Consider the following 25,779-nt stretch of genomic DNA (forward strand, 5'->3'; position numbering starts at 1 on the left):
GCCATGGCCCCCCCACAGCACCCCCCGCCTGCCCCCACGGCGGGCCCCAAGTCAGCGCCCCTGCCATGGCCCCTAGGTCGCCTCCCTAGGGCCCCCAATAGCCAACACCCCTACCCTGACCCCCATGGTGCCCCCCCGCTCCCACAGCACCCCCACAGCAAACGCCCCACCCCCATCAACCTATGGGACCCCCCACAGCCAACACCCCACCTGACCCACATGGCACCCCCCTGCTCCCACAACCAAGGCCCTGAACCTCTATCAGCCCATGGGGCCCCCCACAGCCAGCACCCCAGGTTCAACCATGCCTCCCTAGTCCCACAGGGTCCCCCCCGTCACCCTCTGAATCCCCCCACAGAGAGCACCCCCACCTTGCTCCCCACTGTGCCCCCAGTACCCCCCACAACCAGCAGCGCCCTTCCTGAAGACTCCGCAACCAATACCCACACCCCCCCGGCACCTCGGCCCCTTGCCGGAAGAGGCTGGAAATGACACACTCTGCCCCACATGCCCCCCGGCAGCCCCCCACCCAGAGCTTAGTGCAGCAGCAACGTCACGCAGCAGAGCCTCGGGATGCGGGACACGAGCGACCCCCGACGCCAGTAACTGCCCCCCACCAGCCGGGAGCCAACGCCTGGGACTGCACGGCGGGTGGGGGAGGGGAAGAGAACTGGGGGGAGGGGGGACTTCCTGAGCTCAGAGGGGTGGGCCGAGGGGGAGCTCGGACAGGGGAACCCCATGTGGGGGCAGGAGTTTGAGGGGGGGCCGCTGGTCGGGGGAGGAGAGTTTGGATGGGGGGACTCCAGGAGGGGGCAGAGGGAGCTCGGAGGGGGATCCCCGTCCCAGTCGATGGCTCAGCCCCTCCCCCCCACACACACACCCACAAGCAGCACCCCCCCCCCGCCAGCTGCGGGGCGCCGGGAGCAGGGACTGCCACACAGCACACAGGGCTGGCAAGTCGGGGGGCAGCGGGAGCTGGGGGGGTCACGTACTTGCGCTGGAGACGCTCCAACTTGCTGGGGAGTCGGAAGAGAGAGAAGGAAACAGGAGAGACGGAGAAAGTGAGAGAGAGAGACAGAGACCGCCCCAGCCACAGAGAGATGGGGGCTAGTGGACACAGCAGGCGGGGTGGGCTGGGAGCCCGGACTCCTGGGTTCTCTTCATACTCTTCTGCAGGTCCCACGCCCATCCCCGTGCCTCAGTTTCCCCTCCTGTGCTGAACTATTGCGCTGCGCATAGATGCCTTTCACTTGAGCCCGGGTGGCGCTGCCTGGCTAACACCCTTCTCCAGCATCAGCTGGCCCCAAGCAGCACATGCCCATCCCCACCGCCCCGTCCCCAAGAGCCAGACCGACCCCCATCCCTAGGGGGGATGTCTGGGGCATGGCGGGAAGAGCACTGGGGTCAGACGTGTGGGACAGGACTCATCTGTGGGGAAGGATTTAGATGGGTGCCCTGCGGCCATGTGGGGAGAGCCGGGTTCGATCCCCCCCCCGCCAGCCCCACAAGGGGAGCTGGGTTCCAACCCCCTCTGTAGGACCCAGGCCCCCTAGAGCAGCTGGGTTCAAACTCCCTCCCCCCGGCCCCGGAGGGCTCGTCCTCCAGTTCACTGCAACCTGCAGGTGCCCCTTGCCCCTTGTGATGAAGTGGGACCGTTCTTAATGTTTCCTCTGAATAGTGTGGGGGTGCCTCAGTTTCCCCTATGCAGTTCTTAAGTATCTCGGTGGTGGGATAAGGGTGTATGATCACTGCAGAGCCCTAGAGGGCAGGTGTGTGCAGGGGGCTGGACACAGAGAATGGCCGACACCCTGTTTCCTGGCAACTGATGGCCTGGGCCCTTCCCCCCTGCCAGGTGAGAGCTAAAGGGTTGGAGAACAAAGGAATCAGGTGCCCTCCTGGCCCGGGAAAGGGACAAAGCCCAGAGGATGGGGGGCTGGAGGGAGTTTCAGTTTGGGGCTGGCTGGGACATGGAGTGAAGGGCAGACGTGGTTGTCTGGCTCACTGCCCCCCAAAATGGACCCGCCTGAGGCATCCTGTTCTTTGCACCTACAAGCTCTGTGTTAGACCATGTTCCTGTCGTCTAATAAACCTTCTGTTTTACTGGCTGGCTGAGAGTCACGTCTGACTGCGGAGTTGTGGTGCAGGACCCTCTGGCTTCCCCAGGACGCTGCCTGGACGGACTCGCTGTGGGAAGCGCACGGAGGGGCAGAGGAGGCTGAATGCTCCGAGGTCAGACCCAGGAAGGTGGAGCCGGGTGAGCTGTGTGTCCTGCCGACAGGCTGCTCCCAGAGAGGAGACTGCCCCAGAGTCCTGCCTGGCTTCATGGGGAGCAGGTCCAGAGCATCGCCCGGGGACCCCGTGACACCCCCCCACCCCAGTTTCCCCAGCTACAGCCTGGTGCCCCCTGCCCCCCCCAGTACCCTCTGCCCCCCCCCCGTGCTCAGCGCCCTCCACTCACCGGAGCCGGTTGCGCAGCGCGGTGACCTCGCGGTTCATGGACTCGGCCGACTCGGTGACGTCGTCCAGCTCCCGCTGCAGGCGGCGCCGGCCGGAGTTCGCCCGCGACGCCTCCTCCTCCGCCTCCTCCAGCTGCCGCTTCAGCTGCTTCAGGCGGATGTGGCCCTTCTCCACCTGCCGGCACGGAGCGGGCGGCTCGGCACAGAGCGGGCGGCTCAGTGTGGAGCGGGCGGAGCGGGGGCGGGAGCGGGCGGCTCGGCTCGGAGCTGGCGGGGGCGGGAGGCTCGGCGGGGGCGGGGTGCTAGGGCCCGCCTGCCGTAGGAGGTGGTGGGGGGCTCCGGGCCGCAGGGAGTCCGGGGTGCTGGGCCACACATGCCGGCGCAGGGAGGTTTGGCAGGGGGCCGGCGGGGGGGTGCATTGTGCTGCGAGGGGCTGAGCAGGGCGGGGCTGGCAGGGGGCGCCATGGGGCAGGGCAGGGGGTCAGTGGCGGGTGCTGTGCTGCGAGAGAGGGGGAGTGCCATGGCACAAAGGGCTGAGAAGGCCATGGGGCAGGGGGTGCCGTGGGGCAGGGTAGGGCTGTCAGGGGGAGCTATGGGGCAGGGCAGAGGGCCGGGAGGGGCGCCGTGGGGCAGGGCAGGGCGGTGGGGGACGCAGAGGGCAGGGCAGGGGGCTGGGGGAGACGTGTTGGCAGGGGCAGGGGGCTGGGAGGGTTCCGGGGGGCAGGACAGGGGGGACACATGGGATGGGGGAGGGGCAGGGGGCGGGTCAAGGGGCCGGAGGCGGATGCGTGGGGCAGCACAGGGGGCTGGGGGGGATGCGTGGGCTGGGGCTGGGGCAGGGGTTGCCAGGGGTGGGCGGGGGGGTGCCGGGGGGCAGGGCAGGGGGCAGGGCAAGGGGCTGGGGGGGCTGCCAGGGGCCAGGGCAGGGGGGACGCATGGGGAGGGACAGGGGGCCGGGGGGCGCCAGGGGGAAGGGCAAAGGGCCGGGGGCGGATGCGTGGGGCGGGGCAGGGGGCCGGGGGGCGCCGGGGGGCAGGGCAGGGGGTGGGGCAGGAGGCCAGGGGGATGCCAGGGGCAGGGCACAGGGGCGCCAGGGGGCAGGGCAGGGGGCCGGGGGGTGCCGGGGGGCAGGGCAGGGCGGGGGGTGCCGGGGGGCAGGGCTGGGGGGGAAGCATGGGGAGGGGGAGGGGGCCGGGGGGCGCCAGGGGGCGGGGCAGGGGCCAGGGGCGGACGCGTGGGGCGGGGCAGGGGGCCGGGGGGGGTGCCGGGGGGCAAGGTGGGGCAGGGCAGGGGGCCGGGGGGATGCCGGGGGCAGGGCACGGGGGCACCAGGGGGATGCCGGGGGCAGGGCACGGGGGCACCAGGGGTCAGGGCAAGGGGGTGCCGGGGGGCAGGGCAGGGCAGGGCAGGGGGGTTACCAGGGGGCGGGGCGGGGGGGACACATGGGAAGGGGAGGGCCAGGGGGCGGGGCAAGGGGCTGGAGGCGGCCGCGTGGGACGGGGCAGGGGGCCGGGGGGGCAGGGCAGGGGGTGGGGCAGGGGGCAAGGGGGGCGCCGGGGGCAGGGGGCCGGGGGGCACCAGGGGGCGGGGCAAGGGGCTGGAGGCGGCCGCATGGGACGGGGCAGGGGGCCGGGGGGGCAGGGCAGGGGGCGGGGCAGGGGGCCGGGGAGGGGGAGGGGCAGGGGGCCGGGGGGCACCAGGGGGCGGGGCAAGGGGCCGGAGGCGGCCGCGTGGGACGGGGCAGGGGGCAGGGGGGGCGCCGGGGGCAGGGGAGGGGGAGGGGCAGGGGGCCGGGGGGCACCAGGGGGCGGGGCAAGGGGCCGGAGGCGGCCGCGTGGGACGGGGCAGGGGGGGCAGGGCAGGGGGCGGGGCAAGGGGCAGGGGGGGCGGCGGGGGGGCAGGCCCGTACCTGGTCCTTGAACTGGTCGGCGCTCCGGCGCTCCTCCTCCACCTGCAGCACCACCTCCTTCAGCCGCTTCTCCGCCCGGCGCACCAGCTTCCCCGACAGGATCCGCTCCCTGAGCCGGGGGGCAGGCCGGGGGTCAGCTCCCGGCTCACGGGGGGTGCACCACACCCAGAATCCCCCAGGGCAGCCACCTCCCTTCTCTGACCCCCGGTGGCTTCTGGGTGGCCCCACGCCCAGCCCTGGCCATGGCTCTTGCCCCGGGGCATGCTGGGTAGTCTGGCCCCCTGGTCCCACAGCGGTGGGTTGTACCCCAGGGGATACAGCCCCAGGGCATGCTGGGTAGCTGGTTCCCAGGCTCTGCGCCTCCACCCCCACCCTGCTGTCCAGCCCCAGGGCACGCTGGGTAACCCCCCCAGGGGCCTGGCCCCAGGGTCACCTGGACTCCTGCTCCAGCTGCTCCTCCAGCTGGGCCACCTTGGCCTCCAGGGTGGCGATGGTCAGCTTGTGCTTGGCCTTGACGGAGGAGTCCAGCTCGCCCAGCTTGGCCCGCAGCTCCTTGTTCTGCCGCTCCATCTGCTGCCGGGCGTTCTCCGCCTTCTGCGAGAAGCTGCGCTCGGCCCCCAGCTCCGTCGTCAGAGTCTCCACCTGCGGGGGGGCGGGGGCGGGTCACGGGGCGCCTGGGACCCCCTGCCCCAGCGGGCGCTTCCCCTGACAGTCAGTGCTGGCCCCGAAGCCCTAGGGTGGCACAAGGGGGCGCTGGGCTGTGGGGAGCGGGGCGGGGGCTCAGCGGGGGGCGCTGGGCTCGGGGGAGTGGGGTGGGGACTCCACAGGGGGCACTGGGCTGCGGGGAGCGGGGCGGGGGCTCAGCGGGGGGCGCTGGGCTGTGGGGAGCGGGGCGGGGGCTCAGCGGGGGGCGCTGGGCTCGGGGGAGTGGGGTAGGGACTCCACAGGGGGCGCTGGGCTGCGGGGAGCGGGGCGGGGGCTCAGCGGGGGGCGCTGGGCTCGGGGGAGTGGGGCGGGGACTCCACGGGGGGTGCTGGGCTGCGGGGAGCGGGATAGGGGCTCAGCGGGGGGCACTGGGCTGCGGGGAGCGGGGTGGGGGCTCAGTGGGGGGCGCTGGGGTGGGGGCTCAGCGGGGGGCGCTGGGCTGTGGGGGGCAGAAGGGAGCTCCGTGGGGGAGGCTGCGGGGTTCTCAACACCCCCCCACCTGCAGGCTCAGCTTGCGGTAACGGTCGTTCAGCAGCTCCCCGTTGCTCTGCTCCTCGTCCAGCTCCTCCTCCAGCTGCCCGATCCGGGCCTCCAGGTGCCGCTTCTCGTCCAGCAGCGCCGACCTGCGGGGAGGGGGGGCTGGGCTAAGGAGGGCTGGGGGCCGGGGCAGGGGCGGCTCTGGGGCGAGCAGCTCCTGGTCCGTGCCCAGGATACGGGTGCTCGCAAGGGGGCACGAGTGGGGAAGGGGGCACGAGTGGGGCAAGTGAAAGGATGGCGTGGGGTTTGGACATGGCATACATGGGGGCATGGCTAGGGCAGGGAGTGGGGCAGGGACAGGGGGCGGGGCAGGGGCAGGGGCAGGGGGCGGGGCAGGGGCAGGGGGCGGGGCCCATGGCAGCAGGACGTGGAGCTCACAACAAGCCAGAGGCAGGGGAGGGAGGGGGCGGGGCCCGCCGGGCAGGGGGGCGGGCTTTGTGCAGCGGGCAGGGCCCAGGGCACTCCTCATCAGCAGGGGCGGAGCCAAGGCAGTGGGCGGGGCACTCACTTGCCGCTCACGCCATTGGCCAGCTCGTCGGCCAGGTCGTCGCGCTCCTGCTGCGCCTGCCGCTTGGCTCGCTCCGCTGCCGCCAGCTCCTGGAACCGGTGGGGGAGGGGTCAGAGGCGGCGGGGTCCTGGCTGGGCTCGTCAGGCGTTGACACCCCCCCACAGCGCATACCCGCCCCCACCACAATAGCTCCACCCCCCTCCCCTCGCATAGCTGCAGTAGCCCCGCCCCAATTGAAATAGCCCCACCCCCTCTCCTCCTGCAGTAGCTCCGCCTCCAAACGAAAGAGCCCCACCCCCTCACCCCCTGCAGCTGCAGTAGCCCTGCCCCAATTGAAATAGCCCCACCCCCTCTCCTCCTGCAGTAGCTCCGCCTCCAAACAAAAGAGCCCCACCCCCTCACCTCCTGCAGCTGAAGTAGCTCCGCCTCCAAGTTTTTCAGCTTCTTCTCGTTCTCCCTGGACTGTTGGAAGATCTCCTCGCGGGACGTGCGCGACTCCTCCACCTCCCGCCACAGCTCCTTCATGTGGGCCTGCAGGGGATGGGTTGAGAGCAAGCAAGAGACTCCCCCCCCCGGATGCCGGGGTCCTGTAATGCAGGGTAATCGCGGCTCCTGGGCGCCCGGACGCCAGGGTCCCATAACACAGGGTAAGCCCCACTCCTGGGGCACCTGGACACCGGGGTTCCATGACACAGGGTAAGCTCCACCCCCAGAGCGCCCGGACACCAGGGTCCCGTAACACAGGAGGAGGAAAAACAGGATACTCCAGCTCCCAACACGCACTGCTCCCCTTGTGGCTTCCCCCGTGGCACAGCTGGGCGCCCGAGGCCCCTCCCGCAGCCCCCCAGGCCCCTCCCCCTGACCCCAAGCCACGCCCCCCACCTGCAGTTTGCGGAGCTGCTTGACGGCCTCTTCGCGCCCCTTGTTGGCGGCGTCGATCTGCCCCAGCACCTCCTGCAGGTCCAGCTCCAGCTTCTTCCGCGCTGCCACCACCTGGGCCCGCTGCTTCCGCTCGCCGTCCAGCTCCTGCTCCAGGTCCCGCACCTGGGGGGGGCAGGGGTCAGCCACGGCCAGCGCCCGCCCTGCCCCCGCCAACCTGCCGGCCCCGGCACACCCACCTGCTTGGAGAGCAGCTTCTTCTTCTCGTCGTTGGTGTCGTCGCGGCTCTGCAGGTCCCGCTCGTGCTGCGCCCTCATGGCCTGCAGGGTCACCTCCAGCCGCAGCTTCCCGTCCTCCGTGGCCTGCAGCTCGTCCTCCAGCTCCTCCAGCTGCGCCCGCATCTCCTGCACCTGCTGCTCCAGCACCCGCTTCGACCGCTCCAGCTCGTGGACCTGCAGGAGGGCGCGGACCAGGGTTCCCAGCGAGCACCGCGCCACCGTCCCCGCTGCACCGGGCCACCGTCCCCGCTGCACCGCGCCAGGGCCCCCGCTGCACCGCGCCAGGGCCCCCGCTGCACCGCGCCACCGTCCCCGCTGCACCGCGCCAGGGCCCCCGCTGCACCGCGCCACCGTCCCCGCTGCACCGCGCCAGGGCCCCCGCTGCACCGCGCCACCGTCCCCGCTGCACCGCGCCAGGGCCCCCGCTGCACCGCGCCACCGTCCCCGCTGCACCGGGCCACCGTCCCCGCTGCACCGCGCCAGGGCCCCCGCTGCACCGCGCCACCGTCCCCGCTGCACCGGGCCACCGTCCCCGCTGCACCGCGCCACCGTCCCCGCTGCACTGCGCCACCGTCCCCGCTGCACCGCGCCAGGGCCCCCGCTGCACCGCGCCAGGGCCCCCGCTGCACCACGCAAGGGCCCCCGCTGCACCGGGCCACCGTCCCCGCTGCACCGCGCCACCGTCCCCGCTGCACCGCGCCAGGGCCCCCGCTGCACCGCGCCACCGTCCCCGCTGCACCGCGCCAGGGCCCCCGCTGCACCGCCCCCGCTGCACCGCGCCACCGTCCCCGCTGCACCGCGCCAGGGCCCCCGCTGCACCGCGCCACCGTCCCCGCTGCACCGCGCCACCGTCCCCGCTGCACCGCGCCAGGGCCCCCGCTGCACCGCGCCACCGTCCCCGCTGCACCGCGCCACCGTCCCCGCTGCACCGCGCCAGGGCCCTCCCGGACACATACCGCTGTGTTATACCCCACACCCCTCCCCGAGCTGGGGAGAGAACCCAGGACTCCTGACTCCCAGCCCAGGCCCCCCTCCCCACGCCGAGGTGGGGGCGGAACCCAGGCGTCCGGGCGGGGCTCCTTACGTTCTTGCCGACATCGTCCTTGGAGCTGACCAGGTCATCCAGCTCGGCCCGGAGCTGCTTGTTCTGCCGGTCCAGCTCCTCCCGCAGCTCCAGCGTCTCCTCCAGGGCCCGGCTCAGCGACAGCACCTTGGTCTCCTTCTCCCGGGCCTCGGCCTCGGCCCGGTCCCGCTCCTCCGCATGGCGCGACGACACCAGCTTCTCCTCTGCCAGCATCTGCCAGGGGGCCAGAGCGTCGTGGGGGGGCCTGGGCAGGCTGGGGGGCCGGAGTGTGGGGAGCAGGGTTGGGGAGGATCAGTAGCAGTGGAGGGTTTGTGGGTGGGGTTGGGGGCAGCGTGGGAGGAGAATGGGGGAGGGAGGCAGTGGGGGGGCAGCAGCTGCAGGGGGCTGGGGGAAGCAGGGCTGGGGAGTATGGGGGAGGGGAGCAGTGGCGGGTGGGGACAACGGGGGGGTCAGCAGTGAGGAGCAGTGGGGGTGGGAGCAGTGAGGAGCAGTGGGGGGAGCAGGGGTGGGGAGCAGCGCCCTCACCTGGTCGAACTTCTTCTGCCGGCGCTCCAGGTTGGCCACGGCCTGGCGCTGCTGGCCCAGCTCCAGGCTGGCATCGTCCAGCTCCTGCTGCAGCCGCGCCCGGCTCTTCTCCAGCTTCTCGGCCGCCTGCGCCTTCTCCTCCCAGCGCTGCCCCAGCAGCTCCAGCTCCCGGGCCGCCCGCCGCCGGGCCTCCTCCAGCGCCTCCGCCGTGCCCGCGTCCTCCTCCAGCTTCCGCCGGGCCTCCGCCACCTGCCGGCAGCAGGGTCAGCCGGGGCGCGGGGCCTCCCACCCCGGAGCCGGCCGGCCCCACACGCCCCCGGAATCCCCCACCCCGGAGCCGGCCGGTCCCAGGACACGCACCCCACCCCAGCCAGCAAATGGCCTCGCCCTTGGGAGACACTGGGATGCCAGCAGGGACGGAACAAAGAGGGGCCAGGGCAGGAAACACTGCACCCGCTGTGCCAAGCACAATGCACCAGTGCTTTGCAACCACGGCATCCCCACACTGCATCCCTACGCACTGCATCCCTACGCACTGCACCCCCCTGCATGCAACCACTAAATCCGGGTCTTGGTGCCCACTGAATCCCCCCACACGGCACCCGCTGCACCTTTCACACTGCGCTCACTGCACCAGTGCTGGGCACCCACTATGTCCCCATGCTGCACTCACTGCTCCTCCAGGCTGCACCAACCACTCTGCCAGTGCCTGGCACCCACTGCACCCCCTTCACTGTATCCCCACACTGCGCCCACTGCACCCCCCCACACTGCAACCATTGCACCAGCACTTGGTGCCCACCTCATCCCCTGCACTGCTTCCCCTGCACCAGTGCTGGGCACCCACTGTGTCCCACATTGCGCCCACTGCACCTCCACCCGGCACCAACAACTGTGCCAGTGCCTGGCACTCACTGCATCCCCACACTGCACCCGCTACTCCCCACCCACTGCACCCTGCATCCTGCCACACTACGTCCACTGCACCCCCTTCACTGCAACCACTGCACCAGCACCTGGTGCTCACCTCATCCCTTGCACTGCACCTACTGCACCAGTGGTTGGTGCCCATTGCATCCTGCCACACTGCATTCACCATACTGTGCCCACTGTACAACTCACATGGCACCCACAGTACCCTTCACACTACATCCCCCACACTGCACCCACTACACCATGCTTGGCATCCCCTGCATCCCCTGCACTGCAGTCTCACACGCTGTATCCCCCACAACACACCCACTGTATCCCTCACTCTGCATCCCCCACACTGCACACACTGTCATCATCTGGCACCCACTGCATCCCCACACTGCACCCATGGCACCCCTCACATAGCACCCACTGTGCCCCACGCACTGCACTCACTGCACCAGCGCTTGGCACCCACTGTATCCCCTGCACCCTCCCACTGCACCCACACAGTTAGCCAGCACCGTGCTTGCTGCACCCCCCTGCGGCACCAGGCCGGGCTCACCTGCTGCTGCAGGCCCTGGACCTGGCGGCTCAGGTTGCCCTTCACAGCCTCCTCCTCCTCCAGCTGCTCCAGCATGGCGCCCTTCTCCTCCTCCAGCTGCCGCACCCGTGAGCTCAGCGCCAGCTTCTGCCGCGTCTCCTCCTGCAGCAGCTCCTGTGCGGGGGGCCACCCCGGGTCAGAGACCCTGCTGCAGGCCCCTCCCCCCCCTGACTCCGGGTCAGAGACCCCACCACAGGCCCCTCCCCCCTCCAACCCTGGGTCAGAGACCCCACCGCAGCCCGACCCTGACCACAGGGCAGAGACCCCACCCAGAGCAGAGACCCCCGCCACAGTCCCCTGCCAGACCCCCAGGCCCAGGGGAAGAGCCGCCCTGTGCCTACCAGACACCACCCTCCCCACACTGCCCAGGCCCTGCTTCCCTGGCCCCACCCCACCTAGCTCCCCTCACCCAGGCCCCGTTCCCAGCCCCCTCTTCAGACACTCTGCTCCCCCCCTCCCCGCCACCCCACACCCTCCCACCTCTGCAGTAACCCCGTGCTGCCCAGAGCCCGTCCCCCACCCCGAACCACTGCCCCCAACCCGGCACCTGCTGGGCTCAGCCCTGTACCCCCCGGGGCCTACCTGGGCGTCCTGCAGGTCGGACTCCGTGCTGGCCAGCTCCTTGGTGAGCTTGATCGTCTTCGACTCCGCGGTGCCCAGGGCCCCCGAGACGCTGTCCAACTCACTCTGCCCGGGGGAGACGGGGGCGGGGGGCTCAGCAACCCTGCTCCATGGCCTCCGTCATCCCACAGGGCTGATCCAGGGGGGCAGGATACCGGGGTAGATGGGCCAGTGGGTGCGATGGAGAGGGCGGGTTACCAGCGTAGATGGGCGTGGGGTGAGGGGTGATCCAGGGGTCAGGGAGGGGACAGGATACTGGGGTATATGGACCCATGGGGCAGGATCCTGGGGTAGATGGCCCCAGGGAGGTGATGGAGGGGGCAGGATACCGGGGTAGATGGGCCCAGGGGAGCAGGGAGGCGGCAGGATACCGGGGTAGATAGGCATGTGGGGGTGATCCAGGGGGCACAGAAGGGGCAGGATACTGAGGTAGATGGGCCCATGGGGTGATGGAGGGGGCAGGATACACGGGTATATGTAACCAGGGGGCAGAGAGGGGGCAGGACACTGGGGTAGATGGGCCTGTGGGAGGGATGGAGGGGGTGGGACACCAGGGTAGATGGGCGTGAGGGGGTGATCCGGGGGCAGGATACTGGGGTAGATGGAGTGGGCGGGATCCATAGGTCTGATCCAGGGGGCAGGAAGGGGGTGGGATACTGAGATAGATGGGCCTGGGGGGTGATGGAGGGGGCAGGATACCAGGGTAGATGGAGTGAGCAGGATCCATGGATCTGATCCAGGGGGTGGGATACTGGGGTAGATGGGCCTTGCGGACTGGGGGTGATGGAGGAGGCGGGATCCATGGGTCTGATCCAGGGGTCTGTGGGGTCTCACCTGCAGCTTGCCCATGCGGTCGGCAAGCTCGGCCTTGGCTCGCTCGGCCTCGCTGGCCCGGATCTGCAGCTCCTGCACCTGCCCCTCCAGCTTCTTGCGGCGCTGCTCCGAGTCCAGCCGGGCGGCCTGCAGCCCCTTCACCTCCTGCACCAGCTCCGCCTTCTCCCCCTCCAGCGCCTGCTTCGCCTTCTCCAGGGTGCCTTTCACCTGGGGGGGCCGAGAACCACCTCACACAGAGCTAACGCCCCACAGCAGAGCCTGAGAGAACCCAGGAGTCCAGGCTGCCAGCCCCTGCCCCCCTGCTCCCACCACTAGCCCCCACTCCCCTTCCGGAGCTGGGGAGAGAACCCAGGACCGAATGGCTAGGCAGCAGTTCTGCGGAAAAGGACCTAGGGGTGACAGTGGACGAGAAGCTGGATATGAGTCAGCAGTGTGCCCTTGTTGCCAAGAAGGCCAATGGCATTTTGGGATGTATAAGTAGGGGCATAGCGAGCAGATCGAGGGACGTGATCGTTCCCCTCTATTCGACATTGGTGAGGCCTCATCTGGAGTACTGTGTCCAGTTTTGGGCCCCACACTTCAAGAAGGATGTGGATAAATTGGAAAGAGTCCAGCGAAGGGCAACAAAAATGATTAGGGGTCTGGAACACATGAGTTATGAGGAGAGGCTGAGGGAACTGGGATTGTTTAGCCTGCAGAAGAGAAGAATGAGGGGGGATTTGATAGCTGCTTTCAACTACCTGAAAGGGGGTTCCAAAGAGGATGGCTCTAGACTGTTCTCAATGGTAGCAGATGACAGAACGAGGAGTAATGGTCTCAAGTTGCAGTGGGGGAGGTTTAGGTTGGATATTAGGAAAAACTTTTTCACTAGGAGGGTGGTGAAACACTGGAATGCGTTACCTAGGGAGGTGGTAGAATCTCCTTCCTTAGAGGTTTTTAAGGTCAGGCTTGACAAAGCCCTGGCTGGGATGATTTAACTGGGAATTGGTCCTGCTTTGAGCAGGGGGTTGGACTAGATGACCTTCTGGGGTCCCTTCCAACCCTTATATTCTATGATTCTATGATTCTATGAGTCCTGGGTCCCAGCCTCTGCCCAAGCTAACCCCGCTGAGCTCTCCCCAGGCAGCACTGCGGGGAGATGGATGGGGGAAGGCTGGGGGAGCCCAGCATAACGGAGATCCGGGCCCGGGAGAGTAGGGGGGCTGATGCAGGGGGACCCTTCCCCTCCAGGCCCGTACCCGGCGGGACTGCTCCAGCTGCTCAGACAGCTCCTCCAGGGCATGGGTGTGTCGCTGGCGAATCTCCAGCACCTGCGCCTCGTGTACCTTCACCTCGTCCTCCATCCCCTTCTTCAGCTCGGCCACCTCCTGCTCCCGCTTCGACCTGCGGGGGGCGGCAGTGAGCCACGAGCCAGGGGGATGGGGCGCGCAGGGCTACTTCTCCAGGGACCCCTCGCCCTGTGCTGAGATGTGGGGAGGGCTGGGTGCCCGGGGACTTTGCCGGCTCAGGGTGGGTGCACGGGGATGCGGCTGGCTCTGGGGGGAGGTGGTCGGGTGCGTGGGGACATGGCCAGCTCCCGGGGGAAGCGGACTAGGTGCGTGGGGATGGGGCTGGCTCTGGGGTGAGGTGGGCCAGCCCTGGGGAGGCAGCCAGATATAGTGGGGAGTCAGGCCGGGGCGCAGGGACGCAGCCAGCCCCAGGGGTAGACAGGCCAGGCACACAGGGACGTGGCTGGCTCTGGGGGGAGGGAGGAGGGCTCCGGGGAAGGTGCACGCCAGCCCCAGAGGTAGGCAGGCTAAGCCCGGGGACGCAGGGGTGACTCTGGGGAAGGTGCACGGGGATGCAGCTGGCTCTGAGGGGACGCGGGCAGCTCTGGGGAGGGTGCGCGGGGATGCGGCTGGCTCTGGGGGGAGGCGAGCCAGGCTCGGGGACGCGGGCGGCTCCGGGGAGGGTGCGCGGTGATGCGGCTGGCTCTGGGGGGAGGCGAGCCAGGCCCGGGGACGTGATGCAGCTCCGGGGAGGGTGCGCGGGGATACGGCTGGCTCTGGGGAAGGTGCGTGGGGATGTAGCTGGCTCTGGGGGAAGGCGAGCCAGGCTCAGGGACGCAGGTGACTCTGGGGAAGGTGTGTGGGGATGCAGCTGGCTCTGGGGGGAGGCGAGCCAGGCCCGGGGACGTGGGTGGCTCCGGGGAGGGTGCGCGGGGATGCAGCTGACTCTGGGGGGAGGCGAGCCAGGCTCAGGGATGCAGGTGACTCTGGGGAGGGTGCGCGGGGATGCAGCTGGCTCTGGGGGGAGGCGAGCCAGGCCCAGGGACGCAGGCAGCTCTGGGGAAGGTGCGCGGGGATGCGGCTGGCTCTGGGGGGAGGCGAGCCAGGCCCAGGGACGCAGGCAGCTCTGGGGAAGGTGCGCGGGGATGCGGCTGGCTCTGGGGAAGGTGGGCGGGGATGCGGCTGGCTCTGGGGGGAGGCGAGCCAGGCCCGGGGACGTGGGCAGCTCCGGGGAGGGTGCTCAGGGATGCGGCTGGCTCTGCGGGGAGGCGAGCCAGGCCCGGGGATGCGGGCGGCACTGCACCGTAGCTCCTGCTGCGTTGCGGTGGAGTCCAGCGTATCCTCCAGCTCGGTTTTCAGGGCCTCCAGCTCTTCGCCCAGGTCCCGCCGTTGCTTCTCGGCCTTGGCCCGAGCCGCCCGCTCCATCTCCATGTCCTCCTGCAGCTCCGTTAGCTGGGCCTGCAGCTCCCGCAGGGCCTTGAGCGCCTGGTTCTTCTGGGCCGCCTCCTCCTCCAGCCTGCGGGGCAGAGAGTGGGTCAGCGCCGCGGGGGGAGGGGGGAGACGGGGTCAGCGCCGGGGGGGGGGAGGGGGGCGCCACAGGGGGACGGGGGAGAGCGGGTCAGCGCCGTGGGAGGGGCAGCCAGGGAGCAATTCCCATCCCTAGCCCAGGGTGGGGCCCCCAGAAGGGGGTCGGTGGCTATAGGAGTGGCAGGGGGATCCCAGTGGGGGGGCAGGGCGGGAGGGGGATCCCAGTGGGGGGGCAGGGCGGGGGTCCCTGACCACGGGAGGATGGAGCAGGGATCCTAGGGGAGGGGGCCGGGGGGCCCCAGGCAGGAGTTGGGCGCGGATCTCTGGGGGGACCCAGCCGGGGGATGAGGAATAGGGGGGCTCTGGGTGGGGTTCCAGGGGGGCACCTGGCCAGGGCGGCCTGCAGCTCGGCCTCCTTGCGGGCCAGCTGGGCCCGGAGCTCCTCCAGCTGCTGCTGCAGCTCCAGCAGCTGCTCCTGCAGGTCGCTCGTCTCCCCGTCCAGCCGACGTCGCTGCTTCTCCAGCTCCTGACGCCCCTTCTCCTCCTTCTTCAGCCGCTCTGCGGGGGGGTGGGGGGTCAGCGAGGCCCCACACCGGCCCCCCAGCTCAGCTCCAGGGCATCCCGCCCCCCAACACGCGGCTCAGCCCGCCCAGGGGTCAGCACCCGGCGGGGGGCTCCCACCCCCTGTGCCTGTCGGACGCTGGGGTCCCCAGGGGCCCATCCCCCACCCCTCACCTTCCATGTCGGCGAGGACGGCCTCGTATTTGTTGCGCAGCTTGGACAGGCTCTTCACCTTCTCCTCCTCCTCCGTCACGTGCAAGCTGAACTCCGCCAGGCGCTCGTCCATCAGCTTCCGCTCCTGGGGGGCACGGGGCGGGGGTGAGGCCGGGGCGGGGACCCACCCGCTCCCACCAACCTCCCTGCCAGGACAGGAACGGGGATGGACTCCAGCTAGGGCGCGGGCGGGTTCGGGGTGACGCTTCATAGCTGGATCCGGATTCAGATCCCAATTCTTACGGAAACGCCGATTCTGACAGCCATTTAGCTCTCGGCACAGAGCCAGCTTCAGCTCTGGGTCACACCCCAGCTGGCAAGGTCCTGATCTGGATCACGGTTCAGATCAGCCATCCCAGATTTGGGTTCAGAGCTGGACTGCGAATCAGTTGAGAGTTTGGGTTCTAATTCCGATTTGTATCCAGATTAGGGGTCAGATGCGGATTTGTAAAATCCCCATCCAGGCTTGGATTCAGATTCAAAGTTGCATTCACATCTTGCACCTGCATGAGATCTGGATCCAGATTCAGATCAAACCCAGTGCCAGATCAGGATCAGAAAATCAGATTTAGATTCAAATTCAGATACAGACCCAGTTCTGGACTTTAAATCAGATTTTGGTGTGGACTATGATTCAGATTAGGATCAAAACTGTGACTAAGGGTCAGATTAAGATTAAAATGCAGATTAAAATTCAGATTCAAGAGCGCACTATGATTCAGATCAAGGTCCAGATTTAAAGTGAGATTAAAATCCAGATCTGCATTAAAATCCGGAGTACGTTTGGATTCAAATTCAGATCAAGAGTCAGATTAAGTGTGAGATTAAGAGCCATATTCAGGGGGCAACTAAACCGGATCCAGATTCAGAGTGAAATTAAGACATGGACTCAAATTTAGATTAAGATTCATATGTAGATTTGAATTAAAATTCAGATTTGGAGTGAGATTAAGATCCAAATTCAGATTAAGATTTAGCGTATGTTTGGGTTCAAATTCAGATCCAGCGTCAAATTAATATCCAGAGTCAAAGTGAGATTAAAATCCAGATCCAGAATAATACCATGACCTGGATTCAAATCTAAATTAGGATTCACATGTAGGTTTAGATTAAAATTCAGATTCAGAGATTCAGATCCAGATTAACAATTAGCATACATTTGGATTCAAATTCAGAACCAGACTCAGATCCGGATTCCAATTCAGTGAGAGATTAAGATCCAGAGTCTGAACCAGATTCAGATTCCAGTCAAGGTGTCACGAAAACCACATATCCCAATTAAAATCCGGAGTCACATCTGGATCACAATTGAGATCTCAGTTTGGGCTCAAACCACATTCCAATTAAGAGGAAGAACAGGATCCAAACTGAAACTAGGACAGACCCAGGGGCATCTCCCCCCACTCCCAAAAAGAACCCAACACTGGGGGCGGGGGCTGGCAAGGTGGCAGAGAGTCTCACAGGGAGGGGGTGCGAAGGGTGGACAGGCCAGCGGGGGCTGGACTCCCCTGCCCAGCGTGCGGGGCCCATGACCCGGGGCCCCCTCACCTTGTGCAGCTTGGAGTTCTGGTCCTCCAGCAGCAGCAAATCCTCCTCCATCTTCTTCAGCTTGGCCTCCGTGGTTACCTTCTCCAGCTGCAGCTTCTGCCGAGCCGCCTCCTCCTCCTCCAGCTGCTCCTCCAGGTCCTGGGGGACAGCGGGGGGTCAGGGGGCTGGTCGTCGTCAGGGCTTAGGGCATGGGCACCGGCAGGGGTCAGGGGATGACCACCGGTGGGGCTCAGGATGTGGGCACCCGTGGAGGGTCGTGGGGTGTGGGGCTGGCTGGCAGTGGGGGCCGCCGGGCTGCACCCTCCCAAGCCAGCCCGGGGAGAGAGGCATCAGTCCCAGAACAGCCCCACAGGGCCCCCTTCCCGATCTCAGCTCTGGGAGTGGAGCAGGGCCTAGTAATTAGAGCAGGAGGGCTGAGAGCCAGGACTCCTGGGTTCTCTCCCCAGCTCCGAGAGGGTAGTGTGTCCTAGAGGTTAGAGCAGGGAGGCTGGGAGCCAGGACTCCTGGGTTCTCTCCCCAGCTCCGAGAGGGTAGTGTGTCCTAGAGGTTAGAGCAGGGGGGCTGGGAGCCAGGACTCCTGGGTTCTCTCCTCAGCTCCGAGAGGGTAGTGTGTCCTAGAGGACTCCTGGGTTCTCTCCTGGCTCTGGGAGAGAACGTGGGATGCCAGCCAAGCCCCAGGTGGTGGCCCAGCCCCCCGCCAGCTGGGCTGTGCCCCTCGGGTCATGCCACCGCCAGGGGTCCCCCCCCCGCATCCCCTGGTACCTGCACATGCTGCTGCATCTTCTTCTTGTCGTTGTGCAGCTGCTGGCATCGCTCCTCCTCCTCCTCCACCCGCCCCTCCAGCTCCTGCAGGATCTCCTCCAGCTCCTGCTTCTTGGTGGCCAGGCGCGCCCGCAGCTCCTCCGCCTCGGCGAACAGCTCCGTCTCCGCCTGCAGCTGCTCCGCCAGGATCGTCTTCTCCTCCGCCAGCTGCGGGGCACGGAGGGGCTAGTGCGCTGGGAGCCAGGACTCCTGGGTTCCATCCTCAGCTCCCAGGGGAGGAGGGGGGGCAGTGGGGCTGGAAACCAGGACTCCTGGGTTCCATCCTCAGCTCCCAGAGGGGAGTGGGGTCTAGTGCTTAGAGCAGGAAGGAGCTCAGAGCCAGGACTCCTGGGTTCTCTCCCCGGCTCTGGGAGTGGAGTGGGGGTTAGTGGGCTGGGAGCCAGGACTCCTGGGTTCCATCCACAGCTCCCAGAGGTGAAGGGGGGGGGGCAGTGGGGCTGGAAGCCAGGACTCCTGGGTTCCATCCTCAGCTCCCAGAGGAGAGTGGGGTCTAGTGCTTAGAGCAGGGAGGAGCTCGGAGCCAGGACTCCTGGGTTCTCTCCCTGGCTCTGGGAGGGGAGTGGGGGTTAGTGGGCTGGGAGCCAGGACTCCTGGGTTCCATCCTCAGCTCCTAGAGTGGAGTGGGGGCTAGTGGTTAGAACAGGGGGGACTGGCAGCCAGGACGCCTGGGTTTTCTCCCCAGCTCCAGGACGGGAGTGGGGTCTAGTGGTTGGAGTGGTGGGGGGCTCAGAGCCAGGACTCCTGGGTTCTCTCCCCAGCTCCAGGAGGGCAGTATGGGGTGGGAATCGGGGCCTTTTCTGGGTCCCTCGCTCCCCCTCACCTGCTGGTATTTGCTCTCCAGCTCCCTGAGCTCGCTCTGGGTTTTCACGTGTTGATCCTGCACCTTCTGCAGCTCCACGGCCTTGGCCTGCATCACCTCGTCCTGCCGCGTCACCTGCAGAAGTGGCTTCACCTGCGGGGAGGGTCAATGGGGGTGACTCCAGATCCCCCCCCATGCACACACCCTGACCCCTGACCTTGGATCCCAGCTCCCTGCCTCCAGCCTGGCTCCTGAGACCAGATCTCCCCCACCCCTGCCTCCCCGGGGCCTGCGCCCCCACCCCCTCCCGACATCCCCACCCCCGCCTCCCCGGGGCCTGTGCCCCCCTCCCCTCCCGACATCCCCACCCCCGCCTCCCCGGGGCCTGTGCCCCCCTCCACATCCCCACCCCCGCCTCCCCAGGGCCTGCGTCCCCACCCCACCCCACCCCCGACATCCCCACCCCCGCCTCCCCAGGGCCTGCGTCCCCACCCCACCCCTCCCCCGACATCCCCACCCCCGCCTCCCCGAGGCCTGCGTCCCCACCCCGACATCCCCACCCCCGCCTCCCCAGGGCCTGCATCCCCACCCACACCCCGACATCCCCACCCCCGCCTCCCCGGGGCCTGCAGCCTCCCCCAGCCAGTACAAACTCAGGGCCCCTCCCACACGCGTTACCCCCCAGCCCGGCACCTTGGTGAAGAGACGCCACCATTGCCAGTGGCGCAGTCTGAGGTAGGCGGCGCAGTTCCGCTGCATCACGCGCAGGGCGCTCGTCTGCTGCTGCTTCTTCGTGAACGCCCTGCGGGGGCAGCCTGTCAGCCCGGACGCCTGGGTTCCCTCCCCGCTCTGGGCGGGGAGTGGGGGCTAGTGGTTAGAGCGGGGGGGCTGGGAGCCCGGACGCCTGGCTCCTCTGCCCGGCTCTGGGCGGGGAGTGGGGGCTAGTGGTTAGAGCGGGGGGGGGGCTGGGAGCCACGACCTTTCCCTTCACAACCCTGAGAAGTGGGGCCCCGCCCACACCTAGCCAAGCCCCGCCCACCGGCCCCTGGTCGGTCCCAGTGGTAGGTATTGCCCTGGCTCCACGCTCCCCCCAGAGCTGCATGCATGCCCCCTCCCCCCCCCCGGCACTCACTTGCGGGCCAGGTACCCACGCGCGGCAGCCTGGAAGGAGACGATGATGTCGGTGATCTTGAGGTCCCGCTCCTCCTCCAGGTGGGCCAGCACCCCTGCCCGGAAGAAAATCTTGCTCTGGCCGATGCGGTACAAGTTGGCGTCGAGCTCCAGGGCCTTGATCTGGGGCAGGAGGAGAGTCGGGGGGTGAGCGGGGAAGCAGAGGGGGAGCCGGAGCCCCCTACTCGGCCGGGGTCCTCCCCACACGACATCCACCCAGCAGGGCAAAGTCCTCAAGGCAGTGGGGACGGAGGTTTGTGGGGGAAGAAGGGGGGTGGAGCAATGGAAGGGTAGATGGGGGGTGTAGAGAGATAAGGGGGTCAGGGATGGGGAGGGGGCTGAGGGGGTCGCTGTGATGGGGCTGAGTCCGGGTTGCTCCCAGCTTGGGGGCCAATCCCCAGGGCGGGTGGGGTCTGCCTCTCAGAGCCCCTCCCCCTGGGCAGGCCCCGCCCCTGGCCCCACCTCCTGCCCCACCCCATACCATGCGCTCGCAGGCCTGTTTCCCATCCATGAAGCCCTTGGGGATGGCGTTGGAGGTCAGGATCTCGTATCTGCAGGGGGGAGGGGAGAACACAGGTCAGGGGTCAAACAGCCCCTCCCCCACACCCGTCCAGAGCAACCGGCGGGACACCGGGGTAGATGGGCCCGGGGAACCAGACGCGGGATGCGGGATCCTGGGGCAGACGCGGGAGGCGGGATCCCGGGGCAGATGGGCCAGGGGCGGACGCGGGAGGCGGGATCCCGGGGCAGATGGGCCCGGGGCGGCCGCGGGAGGCGGGATCCCGGGGCGGACGGGCCCGGGGCGGCCGGGGGAGGCGGGATCCCGGGGCAGATGGGCCCGGGGCGGCCGCGGGAGGCGGGATCCCGGGGCAGATGGGCCCGGGGCGGCCGCGGGAGGCGGGATCCCGGGGCGGATGGGCCCGGGGCGGCCGCGGGAGGCGGGATCCCGGGGCGGATGGGCCCGGGGCGGCCGCGGGAGGCGGGATCCCGGGGCGGATGGGCCCGGGGCGGCCGCGGGAGGCGGGATCCCGGGGCGGATGGGCCCGGGGCGGCCGCGGGAGGCGGGATCCCGGGGCGGATGGGCCCGGGGCGGCCGCGGGAGGCGGGATCCGGGGGCGGATGGGCCCGGGGCGGCCGCGGGAGGCGGGATCCCGGGGCGGATGGGCCCGGGGCGGCCGCGGGAGGCGGGATCCCGGGGCAGATGGGCCCGGGGCGGCCGCGGGAGGCGGGATCCCGGGGCAGATGGGCCCGGGGCGGCCGCGGGAGGCGGGATCCCGGGGCAGATGGGCCCGGGGAACCAGACGCAGGAGGCGGGATCCCGGGGCAGATGGGCCCGGGGCGGCCGCGGGAGGCGGGATCCTGGGGCAGATGGGCCCGGGGCGGCCGCGGGAGGCGGGATCCCGGGGCAGATGGGCCCGGGGCGGCCGCGGGAGGCGGGATCCCGGGGCAGATGGGCCCGGGGCGGCCGCGGGAGGCGGGATCCCGGGGCGGATGGGCCCGGGGCGGCCGCGGGAGGCGGGATCCCGGGGCGGATGGGCCCGGGGCGGCCGCGGGAGGCGGGATCCCGGGGCAGATGGGCCCGGGGCGGCCGCGGGAGGCGGGATCCCGGGGCAGATGGGCCCGGGGCGGCCGCGGGAGGCGGGATCCCGGGGCGGATGGGCCCGGGGCGGCCGCGGGAGGCGGGATCCCGGGGCGGATGGGCCCGGGGCGGCCGCGGGAGGCGGGATCCCGGGGCGGATGGGCCCGGGGCGGCCGCGGGAGGCGGGATCCCGGGGCGGATGGGCCCGGGGCGGCCGCGGGAGGCGGGATCCGGGGGCAGATGGGCCCGGGGGTACCTCTGGCGGAACTCCTGGAAGATGATGCGGTTGGGGAAGCCCTGGCGGCAGATGCGGATGCCCTCCAGCACCCCGTTGCAGCGCAGCTGGTCCAGCACCAGGTGGGGCTCCAGCTTCCCGGCCTGCGGGAGGGAGCGTCAGAGCCCAGGGAAGCGGGGGGGGGCATTCGTGCAGCACACCGGGGCTGGCACGCCAGGGCTCCCGGCACCCACACGCTGCCCCTCTGCCACCCAGGGGCACCGCGCCAATGCAGGCTGCAGCTGTGTGCACCAAGCAGGGCAGCTGCCCGCCTGCCCGGGACATGCTCGTTTGCTGGCACCCCAGGCTGGCACTACGAGCCCTCGGCCATGCTCACGCTTGCTGGCCCTTGTCCCTTCACACTTCCACGGCACGCTGGTGCCAGCCCTCCAGAAGGCCCTTCGCCAGCTCACCCTCGCATGCCCTCCCTTGTGCACAACGGCTGACATTGACTCTCCCAGGGACACACGCTCCTTCACTCGTGTGCGGATGCACAGGAGGACACATGGGGAGTGGTGCACGCCCATCAAGGGCACGAGCACCTTCATGTGTGTGCACACTCGCTCGCTTTCACCACAGCACACGCTTCCTCGGACGTTGATGGTGCTTGCACCGTTTTGCACTCACACTTCATGTCACAAGCACTTCACGCTTCTCCCCACATTGAAAGTACTTGCACAATTTTTGCACACAATTGTTTTTGCACAGTCATTCACACTTCACACATGAACAATGGTGCTTGCACTGTTTTGCACACTCATTCTCCCTTGGCTGTTCACACTTCCGCCTACGCTGATGGTGTTCACAAGGCTTTGCACACTCACACTGCCCAGCATGGATGATGTCACAGAGATTCACATTTCCCAGCACACACAACGGCACTTGCACAATTGTGCATGCACACTTGCTCTTGCACCAGCCATTTGCCCTCCCCTGCAGAGACACTCGAGCTCACCCAGTTTTCCACATTTGCTCTCACATGATGGATCACACTTCCCCACATGCCGACAGTGCTTGCATGGTTTTCCACACTCCCACTCTGTCTTACATGGTAGTGTGCACTGCCACACATGAGCAATGCCACTTTTGCACACTCACATTAGTGCTCTCACCCCAGTTCACATTTCCCCACATGCACAATGGCGACTGCACGATTTTGTGCTCACACTCACTCTAACACAGCCAGTCACACTCTGTGCATGAAATTGGCACTCACAGCATTTTGCACACTCACACCTGCATGGCCATTCACACTCCCCTACATGAACAATGACACTCATACTGTTTTGCACACACACTTGCTATTGAATGGCAGATCACGCTACCCTCTAGGAATGATGCCACTTGTGCACACTCACATTTGCTCTCGCACAGTGGTTCACATTTCCCCACATGCACTGTGACACTTGCACAATTTTGCACTCACACTTGCTCTCACACAGCTATTCAGTCTGACCTGCAGGGACAATGGTGCTCACCCAGCTTTGCACACACACAGACCTCACACTCAAACTCAGTTCATACTTCCCCATGCGCTGACTGCTCTTGCACAGTTTTGCACACTCACTGTCGCACAGCGAGTCACACTTCCCCACATGCACTATGGCCCTCGCACGATTGTGCACATTCCCACTCACTCTCACACAGCCATTCTCACTCCCCTGCATGAACAATGCCGCTCACACAGCTTTGCACACTCCCCCTTGCTCTCGCACGGCAGGCCCCATGCTCCCGCTTGCCCGATTCAGCCCCCTTGCTCCCACCGCCATTCCCCACAAGTGCCACACCCCACCCTGGCGGGGCAACTGGCCCTTCCCCTTGTGCCCCCTCGCATGCCCAGTTGGCGCCAGGGCCCGATGGCTCACCCTCTTCTCGTGGTTGGGGATGATGCAGCGCACAAAGTTGGGGTTGGTGTTGCGTAGGGTGGCCATGAGCTTGGCCAACGACTCCTTGTAGAGCTGGCCCACGGTGCGGAACATCCCCTTCTTGGTCTTGTAGGAGGCCCCGAAAGCCACGTCCCCCATGCCGCTCACCTGGTCCAGGCCCACGATGCGGTCCACTGTGGGTGAGGGGGCGGGGTCAGCCGGGAGCCCCCTCCCATTCCCCGAGCCCCTGCCCTGCGCCCCACAGCGTCCCCTGATGGGAAAGGTGGGGCTGGGAGCTGGGGTAGCGAGGAGCCCCCCACACAGCCAGACCCCACAGCGTCCCCTGATGGGAGAGGTGGGCTGGAGTAGTGTGGAAACCCCCCACATGCCAGCGCCTGACAGCGCCCCCTGCTGTAGCTGGCATAGGGCCCTGAATGGATGGAGGATGCAGACGGATGAGCCAAGGGGTGATGGAGGAACGGTCCTTATTTCCCCCCCGCCCCAAGGCCGCCCGCTGACCTGACAAAGGGCCAGCTGGGGGGACCACTACTTGGTGGGAGGGGGGGCCTGGCTAGATGGGCTCCTGACCCCCGCTCCCCCCCCCAGTGCTTAGCCATTGCAGCTAGGCCGGGATCTGCCCCGGGGCTCAGCAATCTTAGCGGGGGGGCAGCCCAGGCTGTGGGGGGGGCGGGTGATGTGAGGGGGACGAGCTGGAAGATGTGATGGGGGGTAGCCCAGGCTGGGGGTGTGATGTGAGGAGGGGTGAGCTGGGGGGGTAATGGTGGGCAGCCCAGGCTGGGGGGGTGATGGGAGGCAGAATGTGGACGTACTTTCACCTTGGCTTGGGGACACCCCGGCGTAGCTGTCAAAGAAATAAACCTTCTGGATGTTCCCGATCTCTGGAGAGGCCGATGCCGGGGGCAGAGGGGAGGGGGGTATGAGGGGGGCCGGGTGGGGAGGGTTAGACAGACAGACAGAGAGAGAGATCAAGGACAGACGGATGGACAGAGAAATCAAGGACAGATGGGGCCAGGCCCCGAGGGCAGAGAATACAGGAGAACAGCGAGAGCCAGTTAGTTACAGCACCGGGGTGGGTGTCAATGGCGGGGAGGGGAGAAATCATAACTGGGGGAGGTGGGGGGGAGGTTAAGGGGGGGGAAATCATCCCAGAGCCCCCCATCCCCCAGAGGACGAGAGGGGATGTCCTCCAGCAGCACCCCCGGTCCTGAGGCCAGCAGAATGCCGGAGGGTGGAGGAGAGGCCACGAATTAGTGGGTGCTACTGAGGTCAGAGAGGTCAGGGGAGGGGGGGTTCAGTGCCAGGGGGTGCTAGTGACCCCACACACACCAGTTATTTACAGTGGGCTTTGCTTTGAGTCACCTGATTCCTGGGGAGTGAGTGTGGGGGGACAGGTGGGGGCCAGTGGCTGGGGCTGTCTGTGGGGGGCCTGGGGGGTGCACAGAGGTGCCATGCCAAGGAGGTCTGTGGGGGGAGTGGCTGGGGCTGTCTGTGGGGACCTGGAGGGTGCATGGAGGTGCTGAGCCATGGGGACCTGTGTGGGGCCGTGGCTGGAGCTGTCTGTGGGGGGCCAGTGGAGACCTGGGGCTGTCTGTGGGGAGCCTGGGGGGTACAGGGAGCTGCTGTGGCTGAGGCAGTAGACGAAGAGAGCAGACAGTGGCTCCGTGGGGAGAGTGAGGGTGTTACCCCTCCAATCCCCCCCATCCCAACACCGCCCGCCCCGGCCCTACCGTCCTTCCAGAGCTCAGCAGTGAAGCGCTCCGCGCTCTGGTGCAGCAGGGTGGCCACGTTGTCGTTCAGTGGGTCCATGTTCTTCATCAGCCACTCGTCTGCCTTGTAATCCACCTGCCGGGGGCGGGGAGAGGGGCATGGGTCAGGGAGACTGGGGGACACCAGAGCCCACACAGCCTGACACAAGCTGGGGCCTGTGGGACTCCCTGCCACTTGACAACCAGGAGGGTTTAAAACCACAGCGGGGAGGGGGGGACCGACAAACTGAGTGGGACAACACACAGTGAATGGGAGCCAGGAGTCCTGGGTTCTCTCCCCGGCTCTGGGAGGGGAATGAGGTCTAGTGGATAGAGCGGGGTGGGGAGCTGGGAGCCAGAACTCCTGGGTTGTCTGCCCGGCTCTGGGAGGGAGGTGAGCAGCATAACACCTAGCTAGACTGGTGCCATTTGGGTGACTTGGGTTATTATGAGAAAACTAGATCTCCCACGGCACTTAAGGGACTGTCCACTCGAGGGCAACGTCACACACACACACACACACACACACACACAC

General features: G+C 67.8%; 1 protein-coding gene across 14 annotated transcripts in view; it reads right to left on the bottom strand.

The window, feature by feature from the left end:
- LOC125627924 (myosin-14) overlaps positions 1-25,779 on the bottom strand; it is a 54,981-nt gene that overhangs the window by 2,015 nt on the left and 27,187 nt on the right. For 6 of the 14 annotated variants that reach the window (XM_075122379.1, XM_075122368.1, XM_075122366.1 and 3 more), the window contains 28 exons: positions 25,227-25,341; positions 24,309-24,377; positions 23,479-23,672; positions 21,596-21,717; positions 20,242-20,311; positions 19,723-19,883; positions 19,284-19,392; positions 18,612-18,743; positions 17,732-17,938; positions 16,970-17,107; positions 15,383-15,506; positions 15,034-15,205; positions 14,424-14,636; positions 13,091-13,235; positions 11,853-12,059; positions 10,980-11,084; positions 10,359-10,511; positions 8,882-9,130; positions 8,357-8,569; positions 7,234-7,446; positions 6,998-7,159; positions 6,518-6,646; positions 6,116-6,204; positions 5,570-5,693; positions 4,799-5,007; positions 4,366-4,474; positions 2,459-2,631; positions 993-1,016 (listed from right to left, as the gene is read on the bottom strand). In XM_075122379.1, the coding sequence (XP_074978480.1) occupies positions 993-1,016; positions 2,459-2,631; positions 4,366-4,474; positions 4,799-5,007; positions 5,570-5,693; positions 6,116-6,204; positions 6,518-6,646; positions 6,998-7,159; positions 7,234-7,446; positions 8,357-8,569; positions 8,882-9,130; positions 10,359-10,511; positions 10,980-11,084; positions 11,853-12,059; positions 13,091-13,235; positions 14,424-14,636; positions 15,034-15,205; positions 15,383-15,506; positions 16,970-17,107; positions 17,732-17,938; positions 18,612-18,743; positions 19,284-19,392; positions 19,723-19,883; positions 20,242-20,311; positions 21,596-21,717; positions 23,479-23,672; positions 24,309-24,377; positions 25,227-25,341 (4,130 nt within the window). The remainder of the gene's footprint in view (positions 1-992; positions 1,017-2,458; positions 2,632-4,365; positions 4,475-4,798; positions 5,008-5,569; positions 5,694-6,115; positions 6,205-6,517; positions 6,647-6,997; positions 7,160-7,233; positions 7,447-8,356; positions 8,570-8,881; positions 9,131-10,358; positions 10,512-10,979; positions 11,085-11,852; positions 12,060-13,090; positions 13,236-14,423; positions 14,637-15,033; positions 15,206-15,382; positions 15,507-16,969; positions 17,108-17,731; positions 17,939-18,611; positions 18,744-19,283; positions 19,393-19,722; positions 19,884-20,241; positions 20,312-21,595; positions 21,718-23,478; positions 23,673-24,308; positions 24,378-25,226; positions 25,342-25,779) is intronic. The other 8 variants (XM_075122373.1, XM_075122372.1, XM_075122371.1 and 5 more) reach the window with 5 other exon arrangements.

This window comes from Caretta caretta, chromosome 23, assembly GCF_965140235.1.
Source record: "Caretta caretta isolate rCarCar2 chromosome 23, rCarCar1.hap1, whole genome shotgun sequence".
Lineage (NCBI taxonomy): Eukaryota > Metazoa > Chordata > Testudines > Cheloniidae > Caretta > Caretta caretta.